Source organism: Heloderma suspectum, chromosome 8 (genome assembly GCF_057233095.1).
Source record: "Heloderma suspectum isolate Gila_16-S chromosome 8, 16-S_ref, whole genome shotgun sequence".
NCBI classification, from domain to species: domain Eukaryota; kingdom Metazoa; phylum Chordata; class Lepidosauria; order Squamata; family Helodermatidae; genus Heloderma; species Heloderma suspectum.
Genome location: NC_139465.1, coordinates 47079344 through 47105622, shown reverse-complemented (window position 1 = coordinate 47105622; position 26279 = coordinate 47079344). Strand labels below are relative to the sequence as shown.

The 26279-nt window shown below is 48.1% G+C and overlaps 1 protein-coding gene across 1 annotated transcript in view; it reads right to left on the bottom strand.

Annotated features, from left to right (window-relative positions):
• HYDIN (HYDIN axonemal central pair apparatus protein) overlaps nt 1-26279 on the bottom strand; it is a 337764-nt gene that overhangs the window by 176556 nt on the left and 134929 nt on the right. The window contains exons 19-21 of the mRNA XM_084812324.1: nt 17380-17618; nt 13385-13643; nt 9709-9852 (exon numbers count right to left, since the gene is read on the bottom strand). Coding sequence (XP_084668450.1) covers nt 9709-9852; nt 13385-13643; nt 17380-17618 — 642 coding nt within the window. The remainder of the gene's footprint in view (nt 1-9708; nt 9853-13384; nt 13644-17379; nt 17619-26279) is intronic.

The window sequence follows — 26279 nt, the reverse complement described above, 5'->3', positions numbered from 1 at the left end:
TGAGGTTCTGTCTAGAAGTCTCCTGTGACATGTGAAAAAAGAGAATTCACCTTAGGCATGATTGATGCAACACTATGCAATACCACTTTATGATTGTGAAAATGTATAACTGAAGGTCTGCTGAGAGCTTTTTCTGCCACTATGGTTTCCAGGTCACTTTCTGCCCATGTTAGCATCTCCTTCTTTAGCTTGTTCAAGGAAGAGGATCTGGTACCTCCCTGTTCATTCATGCAGAGTCTGACCATTCTCTTGTCCATTCTGATCATAAAATGGTGGCCTTCCAGGAGAGAGTGGAAGGCTTGGAGTCCCAGAAGGATGGCTCTCAGTTCTAGCCAGTTTATACCGTGACGTGTCACTGAGTCTGTCCAGGTCCCTTCAGTAACCCTGTCTTCCAAGTGGGCTCTCTACCCAAACAGACTGGCATCCATGGTTAGAACCTTACTGGAGGACATCCTGCTTTCAGTCACCTGGTATCCATCCACCATAGCAGCTCCTTCTTTAGCCAGGGAGGCTAGAGGTATGGTATCTAATATCTGGCCTGCAAAGGGAAGTAGCCTGAGCTGGAGTGGCCTTGTGTGGAGGCATGCCCAGGGCATCAGATCTTGGCACGAAACATGATGCCCAGAAATTGGGCCAACATCATGAAATCCTGTTTCAATTTTAGAATCTTGGAGAGGTATTTAATTATTTGTTACATTTATATCCCACCTTTTCCTTCAAGGAGCTCAAGGCAGCATAAGTGATCCTCCTCCTCTCCATTTTATCCTCACAACGACCCTGTAAGGTAGGTTGGGCTGAGAGTCAGTGCCTAGCCCAAAGTCACCCAGTGAGCTTCATGGTGAAGTGGGGAGCTGAACCCAAGTGTCCCTAGTCCCAGTCCAACACTCTAACCACCACACCACCCTAACTATCTATATGAGCAGCTGGGGTTTGGAATGACGCTTCCGCGTGATAATTTACTGTAGGCTGCAATATCCAGGTCCACTCTCAGATGCTGCTGCATGGAAACCAGATGGCCTTCTCCATGTTCACCACAAAGCAGTGAGCCTGAAGACACTCTAGTGTGGCCTGAATTTCTCACAGGCTCTTGTGCCTTAATGGTGTCCAAATGAGTATGTCATCCCTGGCATCCTGAGTTGTGTGATGAGTGCCACTAATACTTTGGTGAACACTTGAGGGGCTGATGTCAGGATGAAGGGCAGATATGTCAAGTCTCCCTGACGAGGATGTGCAGATATGCCTCTGAAAGTTCTATGGATGCTAGAAACTCTGCTTGGGATATGGCCTCCATGATTGACTCAAGGGTCTCTATCTTGAAATGCTTCTTGGGCATTTGTTTGTTGAACCACTTGAGGTCCAAAAAGCTCAGATGTCCCTGTTTTTCTTCAAAACGAAGCAAAAAGTTGAATAAGCCCTGGGCTGGATGTCTCTGGAACCAGTTCTATGATACTGATGGCCACCAGGTGGTCTGTTGCCTGTAAGAAATTCCTGTTTTCCTGGACCTGGTAGAGGCTATGAACTATGAACTTGGGCGAGTTGAGAATTCCAGGGCATATCCCCTGAAGAAGGTCTCCCTCGGCCAAAGACCTGCAGTTGTGGAGAACCACATCTGGGGGAAGGTGCATCAGCCACCTCCTGATCTGGAGCTGAGCGGGGCCCTCCTGGCATCAAGCAGACTGATGTTCCTTTCCTTCTCTGCTAGTTGCAGGAGAGGAGGAGGTTTGGGGAGAAATGATTCCCTCTGGGTTTGAATTCTCTCAAAGGGTGAGATCAAGGAGTGCTCCTACTGGAATGAAGGAAAACTGCTTCCTGGGCTTGAGGTCTTCCTTCTTGGCTGCCAGGAGGCCTTTTTCTTGCCTTTAGTCTCCACCAAAACAACTTCCAAGGGACAACTTGCTTCCTTCAAAGGTGGAATCTTCTAGTCAGGATTGGGAGACAGGATCCATGTCCTAATGACATAATCAAATATTCCTCCTTGCTAGTCTGTTGGATGCCATAACCCTAGGGATGTCAGAGGAATCCATCTGGGGCAGGGAGCTCACTCAGCTTTCGTCAGCTTGACCCCCCAGACTTCGGCTCATGTCCCCGCAAGCTGGCCCAACTCAGTCCACATTGGGTCAGGCCAGTTCACAGATTTTCCAGGGTTCTTTTATTTGTATGAAAAGAAATTTGCACAAATTGCAGCTGCAGTTTGCACAAATTTCTTTTTACAGAATTTTTTTAAAAACAGAAAAGTTTGAATTTCTTTTTACACTTTTTTTTTTAATGGAAATGTTTCTGGATTTCAGGAAAATGCAAGCCGAGCTGGGTGCTCAGCAGGAGTCCATCGAGCCCCAAAAGGGCTGGATTTCACAGCGATGGACATCCCTACACAACCCTGGCAGTGAACTGGAAAGCATGCAGGGCAGAATCTGCTAGCAAAGCAGTTGTGTATACTTTTTTTCTTCCGTGTAGCCTTCAGGGGCTTGGGGTGGAATTAGTGCCTGCCAAGTCCTCTGCCCAGAGGCCAAAAAAAAGCTCTAGAGAAAAAGAAGTTAGAGGCTGAATCCTGGAAGGCTGCAGCTATAGCGTCAAAGCCTTTGTGAAGTGCAGCCTCCATGCATTTGTCACACAGGCCCTTTGGCCCCCCTTTCTCTATCAGCAGGGATGACCACTGCGGAGATGAATGCTGCTTTGAGAGCCCTGGCTGTGGACACTCTAAGCAGAACCACAGCTTCCGCTGGAAAAGAATAAAGTTTGTTAGCTAGCTTACAGACCAGCTTAGGCTTGGAGGGGTTAACCTATTCTGATTCTCATGTCTCCTCAAAGGACTCTGGGAGGGGAACTGATTCTGGGCTTAGCGGACTTCTGAGGAAACTGCCTGTTGGCAAACTGCCTGGCAGTTTAGGGCCTCCCCAGAGAGCTGTAAGTCTGGAATATGCCTTTGCCAGGAGGGTTGGAAAAAAGTCTCGAGAGAAAAGTCTAACTTGAGCAGTGGAGGCTTCAATCTCCTCCTTAGCAAGTTTCCTCTTCTCTCCCACTGGGATCCAAGGGAGAATCAGGTTCCCCCAGAACCACTTGCCTTTTCCCCCTTTCCCCCACCCGAGGCACTGAGGGTGCTAGAGGGCCTTTCCCCACATTTACTGGTTTTGCTGGACTTCCTAGAAGAACTGGTGCAGGGACAAAGGCTCCCCAAGAGTAAGGGGAGAGGCACTGAAGACTGGGATCCCTCTGAGCACTGGGAGCTGGATGAGGAAGAGGGTCTATCTCAAGGCCTACAGCCCCTTTTACATTTGTCGAAGGATCTGCCTCAAGAGCTGTGGCTTTCCTTCCTTTCCCCCTTCTTCTTCTTTATGTTTGGTAGAAGTTGCCCTAGACCCCTCCTGACATTCAGTCCTGCCCTTGTCTGGTAGAGCCCTCAGCACTTCTAGGATCACTCCTTCCCCAGATAGGTCTGAACTGGGGGTGGGGTGGGGTGGGAGAGACTCACCTCAGATCCCTGGCACCAGTCTGAATTTGGTATTGTTTCCATAGCCCAGTTGGGGGACTCTTCCACTCCTGGACAGCCTTCCTCTGAGGCCTCAAAAGCCATGTGGGTCTCCTTGCCACCATGCTGGATCTGGCTGGCTGTGGTGATTGGGAGCACCGAGTCCACTACCTACGCTATGGGAAGGAGAAAGAGTCCGGACCCGAGGAAACATGGGCTGCTCTTGCCAGCCACTGCTTGTTGTTATTTGTCTCGATGCCTAATTGGGAGACCCAGACGAGGAAGAGGCATCCTGGCAACTCAGAGATTGCTGGGTGCGGGCAGATGGCCAACACGTTGGAAAGGGGTGGGTTGTTGGTTCTTGATCCCTTCCTAGGGGCTCCATGTGAAAAAAGAAACTCAGCCTCTGCCTAAGATATATTGCAGGGTGGGGACTGGACAGAAGTGAAGAGAAAAAAAGGGAGAAAAAAAAAAACAAGAAGCAAGGCAAGAGGAGCTGGGCTCTTAAGAGCACCATTTCACCCAACAGATCCGGTCTGGGAGGACTGGGTAGCTCCTCTCCTTGAAGAAGCAACAACTGGCTCTGCCAGAGGGAGGCGCCATCCCAAGGTGAAGGAACGCTATCTGTGAGGCTCTGGAGAATATCAGTTCAGGCATGGGTGTCTGTCCTACATCCTCTGCAGTGAAGACAGACACAAAGCATTCATGAGCTTCTCTGCAATCTCCTTACCCTCCTTTCCTCAGAGGGAAGTTGCTTCAGCCCCTTGATCATTTTGCTTGCCAGTTAGTTTAGCAAAAGAGACTCTCCTTTAAGTGGCCTGGCAAGACATTACAAGGGGCTGCTTCAAACAGCTTTCCACGTTGCTGCTTTCTGAAGTTGCAGATGCACCCGTGTCCTGTCTGCAGTGTAAGTCTCTGGGAACAAAATGCTGGGGTGGGGGACAAACGTGCTTGTTTAGGAGAGAAGATGCTGTTGCATGGTGCTGGGGTTCAGGTGAGTCTTGCTGCTCCCAAACCAGAAGGAGCTTCTACCCGGATGCTTTGAGGCAGGCGAGCACGTTTCTCTCGGGCCTTTACTGTCCCAAACACTTCAGAATGGGTGAGAAGAATCAGCAAAGGGGTACCTTTGAATCAGCACCCTTAGCAATAACACCTCAAGTCCAGTGATACTAAGTCAAAGGCAAGTCTGTTTATTACAAAAAGAACCCTTAAACAGGAGAAGTAAGAAGGCATCCAACAAATTGGTACAGATCCTTATGAGTTATTTTCATATTATTTTTAATTATTTTTTTATTAATGTCACTATGTTTTACTTGTAAGCTGCCTTGGTAGAACTTTATCCTGAAAGGTGGGATGGAAGTAATTGTAATAAACAAAGACAAATCACAGACTGCAGTAACTGGGCTACTAGGCTAGAGAGATAAAGTAACTCCCTAACATATTAACTCGTAAGTCCGCATAGGAGCTTGCGGGTCTTTCTTGCTTCACAGACTGCAGAGCATACCTGGTACTGGTCTCGGTCTCTCTCTTTCTCTCTCTCTCATGCACCAGTTCCTGGCACATCTTCATATTCCCACCTTTATGGATTGTTGTCCCAAAGAGTCTGTCTATACCTTCTCAACAAATGATTTTTGCTATGAACCCCAATCTTTCCTCAACTCACATTTCACCCCTCATTTGAATAAAGCCAGTCTAATCCTGAACCAAAATTTTGTCCAAGAAGAAATGGGAGATTGAAGAGAAAGGCAGGAAGAAAAACTTTTAAAATATGTGCATGGGAAGAAATTCCCAACATTTTCATGGGTCGGGGACATAGCAGAAAAGAAGAAGCAGCTTTGCCTTTTCTCCAACAAAATGCTTCTCTCTTAAGCTTTGTTGCTCTAATGCTGCAAATGGTAACAGAGCTCCAATAACCTGGAGCCATCAGGGCACCATTTCCCCCACACCCCACGATGCCTTATAGGGTGCAACGTTATTCCAGAGGCATTGTGAGGGGGGAAAGATGGCAGCCCACACTGGCCAGAAGTGAAAAGGGAAAAAGCACTGTGGACTAACGATGAAGAAGCGGGAGACAGGGTCCAGTGCTCAAGAAAACAAAATGCATTGTGCTCTACGCATGTTTGGAATATTTCCTTCTTCAGGAGCTGTTAAAAGCTGGTTTGTCTCTTGTCCTGAAATACACAGATATTCTTTCCTCAGGATACTTGCCTCCCCACTCCCAGCTGCAACACCTGTGGGAGCAGGGGCATAAAACCCAAGCCCTGGCAGGAGTCGCCGCTGAAGGGGGTGACACCAAAGGGGGGGGGCTGCTTGCCTCAGTGTGGTCGGCAGGACTGCCTGCACCAGAGATGTGTTTTTTAAAGCAGGGGGAGGTGTTGAGAGCCAGGGAGCAGCCGTTATGGTTCTACAGGGCAGAGAGAGATACGGAGGGGAGAGACAGTCACACTCTAAAGGCGGAGTGTATACCAATAGAGTGCTGACTGTCCCCAAATTGTCCCCCAGCTCAAATAACTTGGATGGCCCTGGCAACAGATCCCCTGGGTTGAGGCTGCTGCTGCTGAATGCCAGGTCAGTGAATGGTAAAACAACGGCTATCCAGGGCTTGATCCTGGATGAGCACACCGACCTGGCCTGTATTACAGAGACCTGGTTGGATGAAGCAGGGGGGAGGGGGTGACCTCCCTCAGCACTGCCCTCCAGAGTTCTCTGTCCAGCAGCAGGCAAGGCCTGGGGGGCAAGGAGGTGGAGTGGTAGTGGTCTATTGGGATTCGATCCTCCTGACCAGGTGCCCTATCCCACAGTCTGCTGGGTTCAAGTGTATGTTTTTGAAGGCGGGTGACCTGGACAGAATAGGGATTCTGTTGGTGTTCCATCCACCCCGCGTCTCAACAGTCTTCTTTCCCGAGCTAGCCGGAGTAGTCTCGGGGTTGGTGTTGGAGACCCCCCGGCTTGTTGTGCTGGGGGATTTCAACATCCATGCTCAGGATGCCCTGTTGGGAGTAGCTCAGGACTTCACATCCGCCATAACAACCATGGTTCTGTCCCAAAAGGTATCTGGCCCCAACCATGCTGCTGGGCACACTCTGGACCTTGTTTTCTGTGCTGGATGGGATGATAGTGATCTGAGAGTGGAGGAACTCTCTATAGTTGCATTGACATGGACAGATCACTACCTGGTGGGGTTTAGACTTGCTGGCACTCGGAACCTCTGCAGGAGTAGAAGGCCAATTAAGATGGTCCACCCCAGGAGGCTGATGGATCCAAATGGTTTCCTGATGGCTCTTGGGGATTTCCCTGCTGCCTCGGCAGGCAATTCTGTCGAAGCCCTGGCCAATCTCTGGAATGGAGAAATGACCAGGGCTGTGGACACAATCGCTCCTGAGCGTCCTCTCTCACGAAGTGGAGCCACATCAGCACTCTGGTTTTCTAGGGAGCTGATGGCAATGAAGCCAGTGAGATGACTAGAGTGACATTGGCAGAAAACTCGGAGTGAATCTGATCGAACACGAGCTAGAGCCTATTTGAAGGCCTACTCTGTGGCAATAAGGGCAGCAGAAAAAATATTTTTTTCTGTTGCTATTGCGTCTGCAAAGAGCCGTCCAGTTGAGCTATTTCAAGCGGTCAGGGGACTTTTATTCACTAGCCTGCAAGAGGAGAATGTAAACTTCTCAACAGCCCACTATGAACAATTTGCTCAGCACTTTGCAGACAAAATCGCTCGGATCTGCTCTGACTTGGATGCTATAGTTGATACAGACCCAGTGGACGTAACTGTGGCCCCTGCTTGTCTAGTGTTGTTGGATACTTTTCAATTTGTACAGCCTGAGGATGTGGACAGAATCCTGGGAGAGGTGAGAGCCACCACGTGTGTTCTAGGTCCTTGCCCTTTCTGGCTCATAAAAGCAGCCAGAAGTGGACTGGCTGAGTGGGTAAGTGGTTAATGCCTCCCTTGGTCAAGGCAGAGTTCCAGCCTGCCTGAAGAAGGCGGTGGTGAGACCTCTGTTTAAAAAGCCCTTCCTGAACCCCACCATATTGGGTAATTATTGGCCAGTCCCCAATATTCCATTTCTGGGCAAGATATTGGAGTGCATGGTGGCCTTCCAACTCCAGGGATTCCTGGATGAGACAGATTATCTAGATCCATTTCAATCTGGCTTCAGACCTGGTTATGGGACAGAAACAGCTTTGGTCGCCTTGGTGGATGATCTATGCCGGGAACTAGACGGGGGAGTGTGTCCCTGTTGGTTCTGCTGGACCTCTCAGTTGCTCTCAATACCATCGACCATGGTATCCTTCTGGGCTGCCTTGCTGGGATGGGACTTGGAGGCACTGTTTTGCACTGGCTCCGTTCCTTCTTGGAGGAGCGGACCCAGAAGGTGGTGCTGGGAGACATCCGTTCGACTCCCTGGCCATTGGCCTGCAGAGTTCCTCAGGGTTCTGTTTTGTCCCCCGTGCTATTTGACATATACATGAAACCAATGGGAGAAGTTGCCTGGCGTTTTGGGGTTTGGTGTCACTAGTATGCTGATGACACCCAACTCTACTTTTCCTTTCCATCTAATTGCAAGGAAGCTGTTTGGGTGCTAAACCAGTGTCTGTCGGCAGACAAGACAGAGGTGCTCCTGGTCAGTTGAATGGTAGATCAGGGAAGAGGGATCCAGCTTGTGCTAGATGGGGTTACGCTCCCCCTGAAGACACAGGTTCGCAGCTTGGGTGTACTTCTTGATTCAGCCCTGAGCCTGGATGCCCAGGTTTCAGCGGTGGCCAGGAGTGCATTTGCACAGCTAAAGCGAGTGCGCCAGCTGCGCCCGTTCCTTAAGATGCCTGAGTTGGTCACAGTGACACATGCCTTCGTGACATCCTATTTGGATTACTGTAACGCACTTTACATGGGGCTGCCACTAAAGAGTGTTCAGAAACTTCCGCTGGTTCAAAGAGCTGCTGTCACGCTGTTGACTGGGGCTGGCTACAGGGAGCATACTGCTAAAACCCCTGCTAAAACGGCTCCACTGGCTCCCAGTCTGTTTCTGAGCACAATTCAAAGTGCTGGCCATGGCCTATAAAGCCCTATACAGCTCGGGTCCAGGTTATCTGAAAGACTGTATTCTCCCCTATCAGCCTGCTCATGCCCTGAGATCTTCAAGGGAGACCCTTCTCGTGGTCCCACCACCATCACAGGCTTGCCTGGTGGGAACGTGGGAGAAGGCCTTCTCGGTGGCTGCCCCGAGGCTCTGGAACTCCCTTCCCAGGATGGCGAGAATGGCACCCTCCTTGGTATGTTTCTGCAGGCAGGCAAAAACTTTTTTGTTCTGGCAGGCCTGTGGGGATAGATAGTCTGGACCTGTGAGAATAGGATGGAGTGGTACCACTGTTTATATTGTTGTTGGCTTTTTTAAATTCTAAGATTTTTATACAATATTAATATCATTGATGATTTGATTATATTTTTAACTGTTGTATATTTCTATTTATGTTTTAACTGTACACGTTTTTAATGTTGCAAAGCTGCCTTGAATCCCAGTATTGGGGGGAAAGGTGGGATATAAATAAATATAATACTAATACTTGCACACGCTGCTCTTGAAGCCTTGACATGAGAGCAATAGGCTTCAAGAGTAGCATGTGCAAGTATCCAGAGGAAATAATATTTGCGTATTTCAGAACAAGAGACAAAACGGCTTTTAACAGCCCCTGAAGAAGGAAATATTCCAAAATGTGTAGAGCATAATACATTTTATTTTCTTGAGCCCCAGACCCTGTCTCCCCCTTCTTCGTTAGCCCACACTGGCCAGCCATGCTGCAACTAAGCTTAAGAAAGCATCTTGTTTGGGAAAAGGCAGTGCTGCCACTCATTTCCTGGTAAGTGTCTCCCCTGCGACCCACCTCTGAAAAGCCTCAGAATTTTGTTGGCCACACTGGCTGAGAATGATGGCAGTTGCAGTCCAACACATCTGGAGGGCACTAGGCTGGGGAAGGCTGCATCAGAGTCTATGCATCTTCTGTCAAAATTAAACTCTTCTGACATTATATTTGCATGTATTTTATGAGATAGCATAAATTGTCTGAGCCTGTTTTGAGCTGGAAAGTGGATCTTGTGAATGTTTGCAGTCCATGTCCCCATTTGAACACATACATCCTCACACACACCCCCAACACACACACACACATGCTGCGCTGTAAACATCCATTTTGCTAGCCCTTTGCAACACACCAACAGGCAGGCTTAGGACCAAAGCACTTACCTTCTGCACACAGAAAGTGATCTCTCTGGAGGAAATCTGTAGAACAGGTGCAATGAATTCACAGATGACATCGACCTTCATGATACACTCCTTCCCAGACTGCTTCCCTATGACGGCGTGACACAACAGCCTCTCCTTCACCACCTGCACAAGCAAGGGTCAAGGGCTGTCATCGGAACAAAAGCGCTGATGAGCCATGCAGGCTTGGGGCACTTCCAGTGGGCTCCTGGCCATGACTATCATTGGGCACCATGCAGAGGGGCATTTGTTGCAGGTAGCACAGAACACCTGCACAGAACACCTGCAAGTACATACAGTAAGGTTGGGAGGGGCATATAAGACCATCGAGTCCAACCCCCAATGGTATGTTGAATCTCTTTCAGCCTGAGGGCTGAATTCCATTTTGGAGAAACTCTTGGACATGGGCAGGGTCAAAGGCACAAGGCACAAGGCCAAGCACCAAAAATACCAGCATGCTGCCAGTAACTCAGCCTTAGGAGAAGCCTTTCAATCTTTTAGAAAGCTGCCGAACAACTGGCAATCAGGGACAGGGGGCAAGGCTAGGGGGAGGGGGCATGGCCATTGGTGAGGGCCGGATATGTATGGACTCCAGGGAGGCCAGAGACAGCCCCCAGGCCTGAGGCTCTACACTCCTGATCTACTGAAGGAAAGAAAGAATGTTCTATTTTCCCGTACAACAGCTGGGATTGTTTAGCTTGGGAAAAAGGTGAGTAACCGGGGGACATGATGGAGTGTACAAAATGACACCTGGTATGGAGAAAGTGGATAGGGAGACATTTCTCTCCCTCCCTCATAATACTAGAACCCAATGGGGTCATCCCATGAAGCTGACTGGGGGGAGATTCAGGACAGATATAAGGACTCCTTCACAGAGCGCATAGTTAAACTATGAAATTCACTACCACAGGGTGTAGCGATGGTCACCAACTTGGATGGCTTTAAAAGGGGTTTGGACACATTCCTGGAGGAAAAAGTGATCAACGACTACTAGTCCTGATGGCTCTGTGCTACCTCCAGTACTGGAGGCAGTATGCCACCGGTTGCTGGGGAACATGGATGGGCAGGGACTGTTGCGCTCATGTCCTGCTTGTAGGCTTTCCATGGGCAGCTGGTTGGCCACTGTGTGAACAGATTGCTGGACCAGATGGACTCTTGGTCTGATCCAGCAGGGCTCTTCTGATGCTGTTATTTGCCTTCTGACAATTCTATACAAGCTGAATTCTGCAACACCAGAGAATGACATCTCTGAATCTCAGGACTGCCTAACTGTCCAATCTGTTGCTATGCAGAGACACACTGGGGGCTTGTTCCAGTATTAGGGTTGGTGCTCAAGACTGACTTTTGAAAGGGATCCTGTGACCACATACTAGGGACAGGCAAATGTGTAATGACTGAGTTCATTGAGGTTTTCTGAATTCTTCCTTGAAGCTTGTTTTGTCTTATTTGCATTCCTGAGTGTCTTCTTTTTTGACTGGGAAAAATGCACTGACCAAAATTGCACATTTTCCCCTTAGGCTAAAGGGTGCAAATGGGGATTTTCAGAGGTGCACATATGTGCATTTTTGGAAGTGCGCATATGCGCAAGTGCACACTTTTGAAAGCAAGTTCAGGGAATTATGTACATTTCTCAAGAATTGTGTTCCTCCTGGCATTCACATTTGGGGTTGTGAACAGGGCATGTTCGCATGATTTACGAACAGGAACAAAATTCTCATACAGCCTTAACAAACATGCCTGGAAAGCTAATGCAAGAACTGCTTAAATTCCATAAGCAAGCTCCAACAGAAATCTAGAATCTTGCTCATGGCATTCTTCCTGAATAAGTCATCTGGGTATCCAGTTCTGACCTTCCATTTCTCACACTGGGATTCTAATGTTTAAATATTTCCATATATATAGGGTTGGATGATTGGTCATGCTTAGAATAGGCACATTGAAATCAATATGACTTAAGTTAGTGATGACTAACTTGTCCCATTGATTTCAATGGGTCTAGTCTAAATATGACTAAGTCTGGATCCAACCCATAGTAATGAAATAGATGACTGCCAGGACCAAGGACTTAACTGGCCACTATCAGACTATTCTGATATAGGGTACAGTTGATAAAGTAGTCTAAGCCCTCAGATGGGAACCCACGATTCCTGAGAAATGAGTCGTCCCACACTAGCTCTGGGAAGAGCAATCCTATGGTTCCTGGCCAAGCATGCCAAAGACCACGAGATTGCTCAGATTCCCTCCTCAAAGGTCGGAGACAGCAATCCATCCCCAGAAGGGAGAGTAGGAGATCTGACCCCCCTGCCCCACAACTCCTTGCAGCCTGCCCAGATAGATCTGTGATGGCTGCCTCTCCAGGGCTGGAAAATCCACCTCAGTGAGGGGGGAAAGGGGGTGTTCTGGTGGGCAGGGAGGGGAGGAGACTGGAGCGGCCAGGATGTGACAGAGGGCCTTGTGCTCAAGCCATGTATCAGAACATCTTAATAGTCCCCCAGGCCAGGCTGCCATCCTGACGTTGGCTTTAGGTCTCTGGCAAGTTCCCAGGAATGAGTCTGCACACTATGGCAGGCCCCTGGTCTTCTCTTGAGTCCCACAGCTTGAAGAATGGCCTGGCTTTACCGCTTGCTTCTGAGCCCACGTAGCCCTTGAGCACTCCCAGAATAGAGGCCGCATGGCAAGGGTGTCCCACCCCTCAGCACAGAGGCTGCAGCACAGCTAGAACTGATTCAGGCACCATCAGATCATGTTCTGGGCTCAGTTGTAATTGCACAATCTCAATAAAATCAAATGCTTATATTAACCTTGCAATATTCTTCCAGGAATTACCAGATTTGTTTTATCCTTTTTAGCCACCTGACATATTAATCAGTTAGTCACTAAAAACATTTCAACTAAAAATTATTCATGTTTCTATCCCGCCTATTCACCAGGTCTTCAAGGAAGCACCAAACGTATTTGAATAAAAGTGTTCCCTGTTTCAGTGGGGAAGGACTTTCCTGTGCAGACCTTCAGCCCTAGGCAAGGACACCGTCTCCCTCGCCCAACCGTACCGCCTACTCTGGAGAGACATGCCAGAGAGCCTGTGGCAATGCCTTGGTACTGCTGGGGGGCAAAGGGCAAGCTCCGCCTGTGCCCCTGCCCCCAAATCAAGCCCAGAACAGAGCAGAGAACAACACCCCAGCCAAGGGAGGAGACCACTTAGGGTTTAAAGCCCACTTTAAGCAACTGCTATGAAAAAATCCTCCTCAGCCACCAGTTTAACCCTTTCCCCCCTCTAAATGCAGGTGGCCTAATGATAGTTACATCATTTCCCCAATGACAGCGGCAGTAGTTAAGGCCCACACTAGCTCATGAATGCCCTGTGAATAAGCCTGGAATGGAGACTTCTCAGAGAATCACTGCGTATCAGGCCCCACAGACCTCCTCTTATAGCAGCGCTGACATTGCCTGGATGGTATTTCGAGATGAACTATATGGTGGCTATAGTAACAAGTAAACTCTTAGCAAAAAGCATGAAATGCTGCTGGTACCATATAGCAAACTGTGGCATTCCAGTAATCCGCGACGAAAGCTGGTCATTTCCCAGAAGAGGTATCCAAGAACCTCAAATGCCAAAAGACCTAATGGGGGAAAACAGGTGCTGTGGATCTCTATCTACCTTGGGGGTGTCAGAGGACCCTTCCAGGATCATGTCCATGCTCTTTCCTGGGGTCAGTTCCATCCTCAAAGGCTGAAGCTTAAACACTGGAATGTGGGGCTCTGCTGCTGGGCAAGAAGCCTTCCTCTTTTTGTTAGTGCTGATGGCAGGGAGAGGGTTGCGCTGGCGGAATGGGGGGAAGCCTTCCGTCATCCAGTAGAGCTGATGGGTGCGACGCCCACAGTTGGTTATCTTGAAGTGATAGCAGCAGGGATCCAAGCTAGGAAAAAGGTGGAGGTGGGCTAAGCCTTGACTCAGCAAAGGTCAGTGGCCTGACTGCTAAAGAATTTAGATGCCAGCCTTTAATATACACATTTCCAGGCTGGCTTACTAGCTAAAACAAACAACACAAAGCATACGAAAGGACAATAAGAACAATGCAAAAAAAGAGCAGCAGATAAAAGCAGCATCAAAAGAATACAGCAAAGATGGAGAGGATTAAACAGCCTGGAGAAACCAGAAAGACATCAAAATAGGCCTCAGGCAAGGCTCCCAGGGGAGACCATCTCATAGGGGGTGTGCCACCCACGACAAAGCCCTTTCCCCAATGCAGAGGGCAGCGGCACCTGGAGACGGGCCTCCCTATATGGCAGGCTCATGCTGGAGCAGACGGCCCTTCGAGCACCAAGCCATGAAGGGATGCGAAAGGGAGGATCCGCACCAGCAGTGCAGAGGTGCATCCTGAAGCGTAGGTGCTCATCATGTCAGGCCCCGCAGCCAGACCCCCGCGGAGACAGCTGTGTTGATCCATATCCGCAAACCCATTCTAGTTGTCTTCCTCTCCCCCAGGAGCGCTTCTTCTATAAAGCTTAACTGCCCATTCAAGCAAGACCCAGCTACCCCGGAATACCTCATACTGCAACAAGGAACGACATATTTAATTTTTGTGAACTGCCCAGAGAGCGTTGGCTATTGGGCAGTATAGAAATGAAACAAACCAACCAACACATTGTTGCTGGGAAAATCCGTTTGCCCATTTTATACAATTTTAATATTGATGATTTAATTATATTTTTAACTTTTGTATATTTCTATTTAAATGTTTTAACTGTACAAGTTTGTAACGTTGTGAAGCTGCTTTGAGTCCCAGTACTGGGGAAAAGGTGGGATAATGCTACTGCTGCTGCTGCTGCGAGGGCCGCAGCTTAGAGGGAGCAGGGAATGCCGAGGGGGGGGGAGCAGACTATGTCACCATGCCTGGCAATCCTGCCCCACTGGAGGGATCATCCTCCTCTTCTGCGCAGTTAGAACTCCCTGAGACAGGCGAAGCCAGCTCAGTCTGGAGACACGCGGGAGCCGGGGCCCTCAGGGGAGAGGACTGCGGGTCTGTCCCTCCCAGAGGAGGGGCGTTCTGCTTCAGAGCAGAGGCTGAGCACCCACCCAGTCCCAGAGAGCACCATCAGCATCATCTTAAGAGGCAGAGCAGCAGGGATCCTTTCAGACAAAGCCCCAGGCTCAAAGAAGTAACTCCTCTGGAGGAAGGATGGCAATATACGACAGCTGAGCCGTGGATGGGGCTCAGGAGGCTGTCTGAACTTATCCGTCTGGACTGTGCTAAAAACAACCTTAACTCATGTTTGGACCTCCATATTATCAGCCTTGGACTTCCACCTGACACGGCCTCTGAATTCTGATTATACTTGTCTGCTATCCAGTGCGCATGACCTTGGCTACATCCCTTTCTTATCTCTGGAAAACCCTTGCTTGTTGGTAAAAACTCTGGTTTGCTTTTGGCTTGCTTAATGGACTTCTCCATTGCAATTGATTGTGTGTGTGCGTGTGTGTGTGTGTGCATGCATGTCTGCATAGCGAAATGCTGAACAGGACAAAAAGTGCTGGTACTGTGTCCCTCCGAGTCCTGGCTCCACTACACCACTGATCAGCACTGAGAATTGTACCTGGAAATAGGCCAAGAGCCACTGCCACTGTTACGCGCTGGCAAGATACTTTCACACCACTTGGCCCCAGCTGGCAGCCTCTCAGCTGCATCCTGAATTAATCCTGCAGTTTCCCAGCAGTGTCCTTCAAAGGCAGCCCCACCTACAGTGCATCGCAGTATCTAACCCAGAGGTTATCCGGGCAGGGACGATAGGGGCCAGGCTACCCATTGCTGCTGTTGTACCAGGCTCAAGACTGTGCCGCAGAGGCCACATGGATGTCGTTTGACAAACCTGAACCCTGGAGCACCCTCAGACTGCAAACATGATCATCAGGAGTACAATCCCCATCCAGAAGTGGTTAAGCATCCCTCGTCGGAAAGATGAACCATCAGCACCTGCATCACATCTACACTGGATTTCAGTTTACTTACCCAATCCACTGCTGATCCCAGATACTGACCCTGTTCAGATGCACATTGGGAAGGGTGGTTAGCCTAACCTCGGAGCAGGGTGGTGAGCGCTAACCACTGCGAGAGCCCCTGCCACACGTGCAGCTAACCACGTTCCGCTGCATGGTTAGCTTAACCACTTTCTAACCACCCTCCCTCCTGCAGTCTTCCTACTGTTCCCTCACACATCCCAGCAGCCTCAGCAGTTCACATGGCCATTACAGGAGCCGGGCTGCTGTTGGCAGCCATTTTCTTCTTTCCTTCTGATTCCGTTACAAAAATAAGTAAAAAATAAATTTTAATGTGAAAAGTTGCACAAAAATAGCCATATCGCTAAAATGTGCATTTGCACAAAACTATGTATATTGCTAAAAAGTGCATTATGCCCGTATATCACTAAAATGCACATTTGCACATGTGTGCAAAATCGCTATATCGGCTTTGTGCACATGCACATTTAGCAATATGGCAATCTTTGCACAATTGTTTAACAATTTTATTTATTTTTTACTTATTTTTGTAATGGAATCAGTAGGAAGAAAATGGCTGCCATCAGCAGCCCCACTCCTGTAATGGCCATTTTCAGCCACTCTTGCCACAGAGCTCTATGGAAGCGCTCTGTTAACCTCAGGGCCTGTTCAGACATTACACTAAGCCATGGCTAACATCGCTAACCATCTTGCAGCAGGTGGTTAGCGAGCATCGTTTGTGTGTGGTTAATAAACCACCATGGTTAGGTCACACCCTTGTTTAGACGTCACACTAAGCCACCATGGTTAGCTCAAACTTCTAACTATCAAGGCTTAATGTGACATCTGAACAGGCTCACTGATTTAGCACTTCTCACCTGAATTGGATATAAAAGAGATCTAGAGCTGAGTGTGATCAACATGCTGATGATGCTCACTCCAAATTTCCAGATGAGCTCACTCAGTGGCATCATGCAGATGTTAAACAGCACAGGAGACAAGGTGGAACCTGCTAGGACCCCATGGCACATATACCATAGGCTGGCCATTAGTTTCCCAGGAGCACCTTCTAGAATTGGCCTTTGTAGTAGTAACAAAAGAATTGCAATGTGGTGCCTCCACTCCAAAGGGACTATCAGAAGGGTATCATGGTCAGGGATACTGAAAGCCACATAGAGGTCCAGGAGGATTAGGAGGGAGAGGAGGTCTTTTGTCAGAGAGAAGGGAGGGAGAAATGGGGGGGTAAGGGGGAAATCTCTCTTTCTTCCCTGCCCTCACAGCTATATCCCACTAGTGTAGATGAAAGACTGCATGCAGGATGTACAAAATGCACAATATCCCCTGAATGTGGAAAGTCCACTGCAATTCCACTTGTAGCTTCTAGTGGAAGACCAAGGATTTTATAATGCTAGGAACTCCCCATCTGGAAACACCAACGATTTCTAACATTGCATGAGTGGAATTTGCCCTGCGGCACTTGGCACATCATGCCTCTACTTGTGGGTGGCCAGGGCGTCATTATAGGAGCTCAAAGTCTTCCTATTAACTTGCATTGCCCTGCGTGAAGTGAATGAGAGCTACATCCTTGCTTCTGAAAACATAAAGGTGTGTTTACAGGAGGTCTCCTGGTTAGGGCCAAAGCCGCAGAGCTGGCCTACCTGAAGCAGGGTCCCAGATTGATGGCTGGAGCAAACGGCTTGTCTGTGACGATGGTGGTACCAATGCCAGTGGCCTGGACTGGGATGATGTAGGAATTGCTGTTCTCTATGACCAGGTTGACTTTGTCCTGGAACAGCACAGTGTCATCCAGGTTAGCTATCAGAGTGAGTGATGTCTCTGCTTCCGGAGGGACAACCCCTTTGTTAGGCACGATCCTCCACAGCGAATGAGCATGAGCCTGAAACAATCCAAGAGCTGGCCTCAGTGCCTCATTAAGGGAAAGAGGAACAGAGCAAGGGAACTCAGGGATGTAGCAAGATGTAAAGAGGCAAACAGTTGTTGGGAAATTATAATGACACAATCCACCCCCCACCCCCAACCAGTATGTGCCCATGGCTGCAAGGTAGCGAGTCCGCTCAGCAGGGCTTGTGCTCTGTACAGCACCACGCACACTCCAGGCACTAAACAAATGTTGGGCTTATTATAATATTTAAACGAGAATCAACTAGCTACACATTTTAGAAACCTGGGATGTTTCTGAAAACCAGGAGGCTTTGGGGGGGCTGGATTACTGCCGAGTCAAGGGGAAGTACTCCTGTTGGCTTTCTGTTCACCAGACAGGAAGTCCAAAGCCTCTCATACAGCAGGGCAGACACCAAGGTAAGGAATTACAGTGGGAAACAACAGATCACAGCACAAAGCGAAAGGTTTTCAAATTATTTATCAGTATTTGTATTTATTAGCCACTTTTCTGTTGAACTTACTCAAAGCAGCATATAAAAGTAAAAATACAATTTGCAATGAATACAACAAAAGCTTTGTTGTATTGAATTAAAATGAATTTTTTTGAATTAAAAACTCAACATTAAAAAATCACACTAATTAAATCTCAACACCAGCAGCAGAATTCTAGGTATAAAATCCTTGTAGAAGGCCATCGACAGCATGCAGAGAAGGCATTCCAATCAGCCAGGTCTTCGCAGGCCATGAACATTAAAGAGAGAGCTGGTCAGGCAGATCCCAACAAATACCGGTTGCTACCTGTAACTGTAGTCCTTCGAGTGGTCGTCTGTGCATTCACACACATGGGCTCTGTGCCTGCATGGGAAGCTTCTGTAGCTGAGGAAGTTTTGGTGGGAGCCCCTCCCCCACTGCCCCACTGGGCATGTCCCCAGCTCTCTACCCTTTGGGACTGGACTCTTTCCCAGCCCTACTTGGACCTGCTGGGGATTGAACCTGGGACCTTCTGCATGCCAAGCGGGAGCTCCGCAACCGAGCCACGGCCCCTCCCCAAGTTGCCTTCTCCTGTTCCAGCTGGACTTTCCCCCCTGCCCCAGGGCCATCCACCACCATGTGCCCTGTGGGAAGGATCCTCATGACTTCTAATATGTTGATATTGTTTGTTTGTGTTTTTAACCATCTATTTTGAAGTTAATTGTAGGACATTTTGGAAAGATTCTTAGGAAGATCTTAACAACTGGACTTCTGGTTGGAACCGATGTCGCTCTGGCAGCTTCCCATGGGTTCTCCTGTGGGAGCTTTCTCAAACAGCTTTTTCAAAGGTTGAAAAACATTTCATCTCCCCCCTGGAATTAAAGGGGGGGCAAGGCGGCATCTGGACAGCATCTTGGAGAAAAGTACCCCCCTCGAGATAGTGGGGGGGCTGGATTCCAGGATTATCTCTCCAGAGCTTTACCAACGCAAAAAGCTGTGATGAGACTCCTATTTCATAGGAGAAAACAGGGCTGACGTGTTCCATAATAATATATGCTTCAAGAAATATCAACAACTCCTGTGGGATGATTTAAGAAATATTAACAACATCTGAGAACATCTGAGGACCTGTAAGATCTGTTTGAGAGAAACATGAATGCACCGAGGAGAAGGGGATGGCTTCACCGCCAACTCCTCCCGTACCTCCTGTGTCAAAAGTTTTGAAAACAGAAGATATGGGGGAATAAGTTACTCTGATAAAGACTTTATCTTCGCAATTTATGGAGCAAGCCAAAAGGCTGGATTTAATCCAAAATTCCATCACCACCTTGCAAGGAGCTGCTAATTTAATTAATATGTCATGGCAAAAAATGGAGACGAGAATTAACAAGCTAGAAGACCGAGTAGCAGGGAACGAAAATTCGACACAAATTTGTTTTAAAAATATCTCTGACAGAATTTCTCAACTGGAGGCCTTCACGAGAAGATCCAATGTACGTATTGTTGGGATTAAACATCTGTCTAATGATGTAAAATTGCCTATTTTTGTGGATAAACTTTTGCATGAGATACTCCCTCTGATTATTTACTTGATATTGAGCAGGCATTTCCTGTGCCAATTGCGAAAGGGACTGACTATACCATCATAGTCCAATTTGCAAAAGGCTCCACAAAGAATTATATCTTACGTTTGGCAAGAGAGGGTGGAAGCCTTTCCTGGAAACAAGATAAAGTTATGTTATTTCCAGATTACATCAAAGAGGTGGCGAATAAAAGAAGGCAATTTATCAAAGCAAAAAATATGGCAAAACAAATGAACTTACAATATTACTTAAAATATCCTGCTACACTTTGTATTGTGTCTGAAGGTCACATGAAGACGTTTCTAAATCATGAAATGGCGGAGGCATGGCTGAACGTAAAAATGCGCAGGATTCCTATTACAACCCCATGAACTGGAATCTTTAAACAAGCTTTGTTAACTGTTTGTGTTTAGTTTACATGACCCAGGCTAGGTCAGAAGATAAATGATTATATATATATATATTCGTTTATTATCTTTCATCTTTTGTTTTTTCCTGCTTTTCTTTATATTTTTTATTTCAAAATAGATATGGTATGCTGTATTAAATTAATTGTTTGAGGGTACAATGTGTACTTATATTGTTGTTCAGCCATTAAGTCCTGTCTGACTCTTCGTGACCCCATGGACCATAGCACACCAGGCCTTCCTGTCCTGCGCTCTCTCCCGGAGCCTGCTCAAGTTCATGTGTACTTATATATCTAGTGTAAAATATAACATATATTACTGACTGTTGAAAGTTTATTTTAAGTTTTATTATTATATAACACTATATTCCTTTTAAAAATCATTATTAATCATCATCATCATCATCATCTAGGCTACTGGGAATGAACTGTAGACCTGTTTCTTGGATATAAGATTGATGATATGATATTGAAATGTAAGGTCGTTTATTAAACTGTAAGATTGTTAAGGTTATAGATATAGTTTGTAAAATAGAATGGCATCGGAGGCTGGGAGGTACTGGAGTTTAAATTTAATTCTTTAAGGGGGAGGGAAGTGGAAAGAATCTTCTTCCTTTTTCTTCACATCCTTTCCTCCTCCCTTTGCCTTTTTTCCTTTTTTTTTCCTTTCTTTTTCCTTCTCTTTTTGTTATTGTGGTGTCCTCATCAGAAGATTGTATTGTTGGGAAATTCTAGTATTGATCAGGTTGATGGTATGTTTGGCGTTGTATATTTTATTTATAAAGATAAAGAAGAGGAAGATCTTAACAATTTTAGGCTGGTGGCAGATGTTCCTTTCCTGGGCAAGGTCCTTGAGTGGGTGGATGCCAACCAGCTCCAGACTCTCTTGGATGAGTTCAACTATCTGGAATCATTTCAGTTGGGTTTCAGGCCAGCTTTGGGCACAGAAACAGCCTTGGTCACCCTGTATGATGAGCTATGGCGGGAGAGAGGCACGGGGAATGTGACACTGTTGGTCTCTGATCTCTCAGCAGCTTTCGATACCACCAACCGTGGTATCCTTCTGGAAGAGTTGTCTGAGTCGGGAGTGGGAGGCCCTGCATTGCAGTGGTTTTGCGCCTACTTGGATGGCCAGCTCCAGAAGGTGGGCTTGGAGGATATTGCTCAGCACTGTGGATTCTCCTGAATGACGTTCCACAGGGGTTGGTTTCGTTCCCCATGCTATTTAATATCTGCATGAAACCATTGTATGCAGTCATGTAGAGTTTGGGAGCATGTTGCAATCACTAAAGTGATGACACGCAGCTCTATTTCACCTTTTCATCCTCATCAGGTGAGGCTGTGGATGTGCTAGATCAGTGCCTGGCTACAACAATGGACTGCTAATAAACTAAACCTCAACTAGACAAGACTGTCAGGGTGGACACTGAGCCCATAGAATCCCAGAGTAGTTCTGATTCTGAGGAAGAGCAGTCGCTCCTGGGAGAGGAGCGTGCTCATCCTTCCCAGGGCCAACAGCTGGCAGAGATTCCTCCCACTGGCATTCCTGGCATAGATAGCGCTCCCGGGAGTGAGAGAGCGTGGGAAGAAGACTTGCTGGACGCGCGACGCCGACGCAGGCAGCGGCACCAAATGGAGGGCGCAGAAAGGAGGCGTAGTGCCCGGTTGGCGCACAGACAACGGTTGTGCCCAGAGGATCCAAGGGAAAAGGGGAGGGACTCTCCCTAGCCCATAAGTTCAGGGTCTGTCAGTGATTCTCCTTCAAACGGGGACCAACTGTTCCCACTTAGGGCGTAGGTACTCTGCTGCTCATAGCTAGTTGCTAACAGTAGAGTTGTTAAGTTGTAAAAGAGGAATAAAGCTTTGAAAATAATCCCTTTGTCTGTGTCTGGACTTGGCTACTGGATTAGACTAAAAGAGGCTGCCAAGGAGCCCTTGACAAAGACTGAGATGCTGTTAGTGGGTGGTTCTTCTGACCAGATGGAGTGTGCTCAACCTGTTCTGGATGGGGTCAGTTCTCCTGGAGTGATCTTTGTCTCTGGAGGTTCAGGTGGCCCCAGTGGCACAAAGTGCCTTCTACCAACTTTGGTTGGTGGCCCAGCTACGCCCCTATCTGGACAAGGATAACCTGGCTTCAGTCGTCTATGCTCTGGTAACCCCCTAGTTAAATAACTGCAATGCACTCTATGTGGGGCTGTCTTCGAAGACGTTTCAGAAGGTGAAGCTTGTGCAAAACGTGGTAGCCAGATTGATATCAGGGACTAGAAGGTCTGAACATATAACACCAATTCTGGCCCCGCTTGCACTGGATGCCTTCGTGTTACCAAGTCACAAATGGCAAGGTACTGTTTTAACCTATAAAGCCTTACATGGTTCAGGACTGCAGTACCTGATGGCCTCTCCCAGTACCTACCTGGACACTACATGCGTCATCTAAGGCTCTCTGTCGAGTGATTCCTCCAAGGGAGTTTCGGAGGATGGCAACAAGGGACAGAGTCTTCTTGGTGGTAGCCCCCTCCCCCAATTGCAGAATGTTCTCCCCAGCGAGTCCACTTGGTGCCAACACTGTCAACTTTCCAGCACCAAGTTACAACTAGGGATGGACAAAAGTCCCTTACCTGGTCCCGCAGCTTGCTTCGCGGTGGGGGGGAGGCGCTTTGTCCCTCCCCCCGAAATTCTGGGCGGGGGGGAGGCGCCCCATCCCTCCTAGGGATGGACAAAAGGGACTTACCTGGTCCCGCAGCTTGCTTCGCGGTGGGGGGGGAGGCACCTCGGTTCTCCCCCCGAAGTTCAGGCGAGGGGGGGGAGGCGCCCCGCCTCGCCCGGCCAAAATTCAGGCCGGGGGGGAGGCACCCCATCCCTTGCCGCCGAAATTCAGGCCGGGGAGGAGCGCCCCATCTACCTGGCCGTGAAAAAAAAAAGTAAAGTAAAAAAAAAAAACACCACACACCTGTGATAGGCTACGTGACGATTTACGTAGCCTATCACGGCTAGATTTCCAAAGTCAGCTGTGATAGGCTATGTAAATCGTCACGTAGCCTATCACGGGTGACTTTGAAAAAAAAAAAGCGCATACGCAAATGGCGGCGCCCATGGGGCGCCGCCATTTGCATTCCTTAGTTTGGCACGTCTAGTCTACGTAAAGATTTATGTAGACTACGGCGAAAATAAGGGAACGCTATTTGCGTTGCCCTTATTTTCGCCATAGTCTACGTAAATCTTTATGTAGACTAGATGTGCCAAACTAAGGAATGCAAATGGCGGCGCCCCATGGGCGCCGCCATTTATGTACACACTTTTTTTTTTTTTTCAAAGTCACCTATGATAGGCTATGTGACGATTTACGTAGCCTATCACGGCTGACTTTGGAAATCTAGCCGTGATTGGCTACGTAAATCGTTACGTAGCCTATCACGGGTGTGTGTTGTTTTTTTTTTTACTTTTTATTTTGCTATGGCGGCGGCGGCAGCCGGTAAGAAGACTGGCCACCGCCTCCGCCGAAACGCCGCCGAAACGCCGCCGGGACTCGCCGCCGAGAGGGACATTTGCACGAGGTAAATCCCATCCCGGGGGGGGGGGGGGGCGGCGGAGAATTTCACCACCAATTTCGGGGGGATGAATGTGTTGGCATTCGGCCTCCCGGAGATTCGTGGAGAAAGTCTCCGCCATCCCTAATCCCTCCCCACTGAAATTCTGGCCAGGGGGGAGGCGCCCCATCCCTCCGGCCGAAATTCTGGCCGGGGGGGAGGCGCCCCGTCCCTCCGGCCATGAAACCTCTACTCCTGCTGGGACGCAAATGGCGGCGGCCGTAGCTGCCGCCGTTTGCGTCCCTGGCCTGCAGTCAGCCGTGATAGGCTACATAAATGTTTACGTAGCCTATCACGGCTGACTTTGGGGGGGGCGGAAAGTGCGTACTCAAATGGCGGCACCCTTATTTGCGTTCCATTTGTGCAAATAGCGTTGCCCTTATTTTCGCCGTAGTCTACGTAAATGTTTACATAGACTACATGTGCCCACATAAGGAATGCAAATGGCGGTGCCCATGGGTGCCGCCATTTGCGTACGCGCTTTTTTTCCCCCCCAAAGTCAGCCGTGATAGGCTACGTAAACATTTACGTAGCCTATCACGGTGTTTTTTGAAAATCTAGCCGTGATAGGCTACGTAAATCTTTACGTAGCCTACCACATTTGTTGGTTTGTTGTTGTTTTTTTACTTGGAAATGGCAGCGGCGGCAGCCAGTCGGAAGACCGGCCGCCGCTGCCGCCGCTGAACTGCCACCGAACCGCCGCCGGGAGCCACCGCCGCCAGGGACATTCGAACAAGGTAAGTCCCATCCCGGGGGGTGGGGGGGTGGCGGACCGTTTCTCCACCAATTTCGGGGGGCTGAATGCGTTGGCATTCGGCCTCCCGGAGATTCGTGGACAAATTCTCCGACATCCCTAGTTACAACTTTACTCCTAGGCATTTGTTAGTATATGATGGGGTTTTTAATGTCTTTTTATGTTTTTTAGTTGTTTTATCAGGTTCCCAGTATCTTACTGTAACTTTTTATAAATGTTTTAATTTGATTTACATTTTGTATGCTAACGTTTTTATATTATGTTTTTGTTATATTGTATTTTGGGGTTGTAATTTTTGTGACCTACCCAGAGAACTTTAGCTAATGGTTGGTATAGAAATGAAATGAAAGAATGAAGATCTGGGTGGAGGAATTGGGGGGAGTTAGTCAATCCCACCTGAGCCCACCTCCCCCAGTTTTAGGTGATACAAACCAAGCTCATTATGCTGTGGATACACTAAATTTTAGTGTTGTTTTTCATTTGTTTTGTAAATGCTAACAGATTGTTTTTGTTCTTTCAGTCAATATATTGCTTGTCTGATACCTCTGAGTCCCCTCCCACCTCTGCCTGTCAGAGAAAAAGGAAAATGGATGTCTTTGCAATTTGGGCTGCCCAGAGTTACTGTATCATCAGTTCTGGAGCAAAACTACACTCAAGGGTCCTTGGCCCAGAAACAAGAGATGCTTGTAATGATGGACATGTGAAAAACCTACTCACATGATCAGGTACCAATTCAAGCTGAGTTAACAAAAACCTGATCTAGTTGAAAACTTACAAAAGGGAGAATCAGCCTTCTCGAACCTGGTGTCTTCCAAAGGTGTTAGACTACAACTCCCAGCATCCATGCTAGCTGTCGGAGGCTGTTGGGAGTTGTAGTCCAACACCTCTGGAGGGCACCAGGTTGGGGAAGGATGGCATAGAAGATACCTGCTGCTTTGGGCAGCACCAGGTCTCAGCACAGCCACCAACACCAGTACCACGAGGTCTGTGTCAGCCTCCAGAGCTCATAATTCATGCAGAGCAGTAGCGTTTCCCTGAGGAACTTCTTCTTCACCTCCAGTGCCCCTGCTGCTCTGAGAGAAGAATTCACAATGCAAAGAGCCTGCCGTGGCTTGCTCAGCCTGCCACTGGCACTGTGCCTGCAGCAAGGGCCCGCTCTGCCAAAGTTTTGGGACCACATCTCTGCTGACCTGGGGTGGGCAAAACCAAGCTCTCCCTTCTCTGTAAGATCTAACCACCTTTCCATTATGGTCGATGGCAAGCTTTATGTAACTCAAAACTCTCATACTCCTGCACCTATAGAGGTTAGCCAAGCAAAATTATACTGCTGTATTCATTCTGCATTCCCCATTTTTCAAAACCCAAACTATTTCTGCCAAGCTGTTTTACTTGGTAGCTCGACAATGCAACCTTTACAGTAGCATCTAAGTTGTAGATTCTACGGTTCAGTTTTTATCTCCCAGATCACGGTGAGCCTTTGCGGGTGAGGAAGAAAAGAAAGAGAGTTTGAGCCTCCATGCCAGCCAAACCACCCAAATCATGGGTGGCCATGGTCAGGTGGCTGTGGGATTAAGTGTTCCTTGACTACTCAAACATAGCCTCTATCCTAGTCCCTTTTCATTTGGTGTTGTATCATTTAGATCACAAGCCTGAGGGCAGGGACAGGCTTACTACTGACCTTTGTAAGATGCTCTAGGAGCCTTTTTTCAGCTGGACAGCAGGATAAAAATGCATCAAATAAATAAGAATGTGAATACATTGGATGGGTGGTATATAAATCTTTATATAAATAAAATAAATTAGAAATGCCCTACTGATCAATTCAAGGTCTAGATGGACTAGACCTGCAAGAATC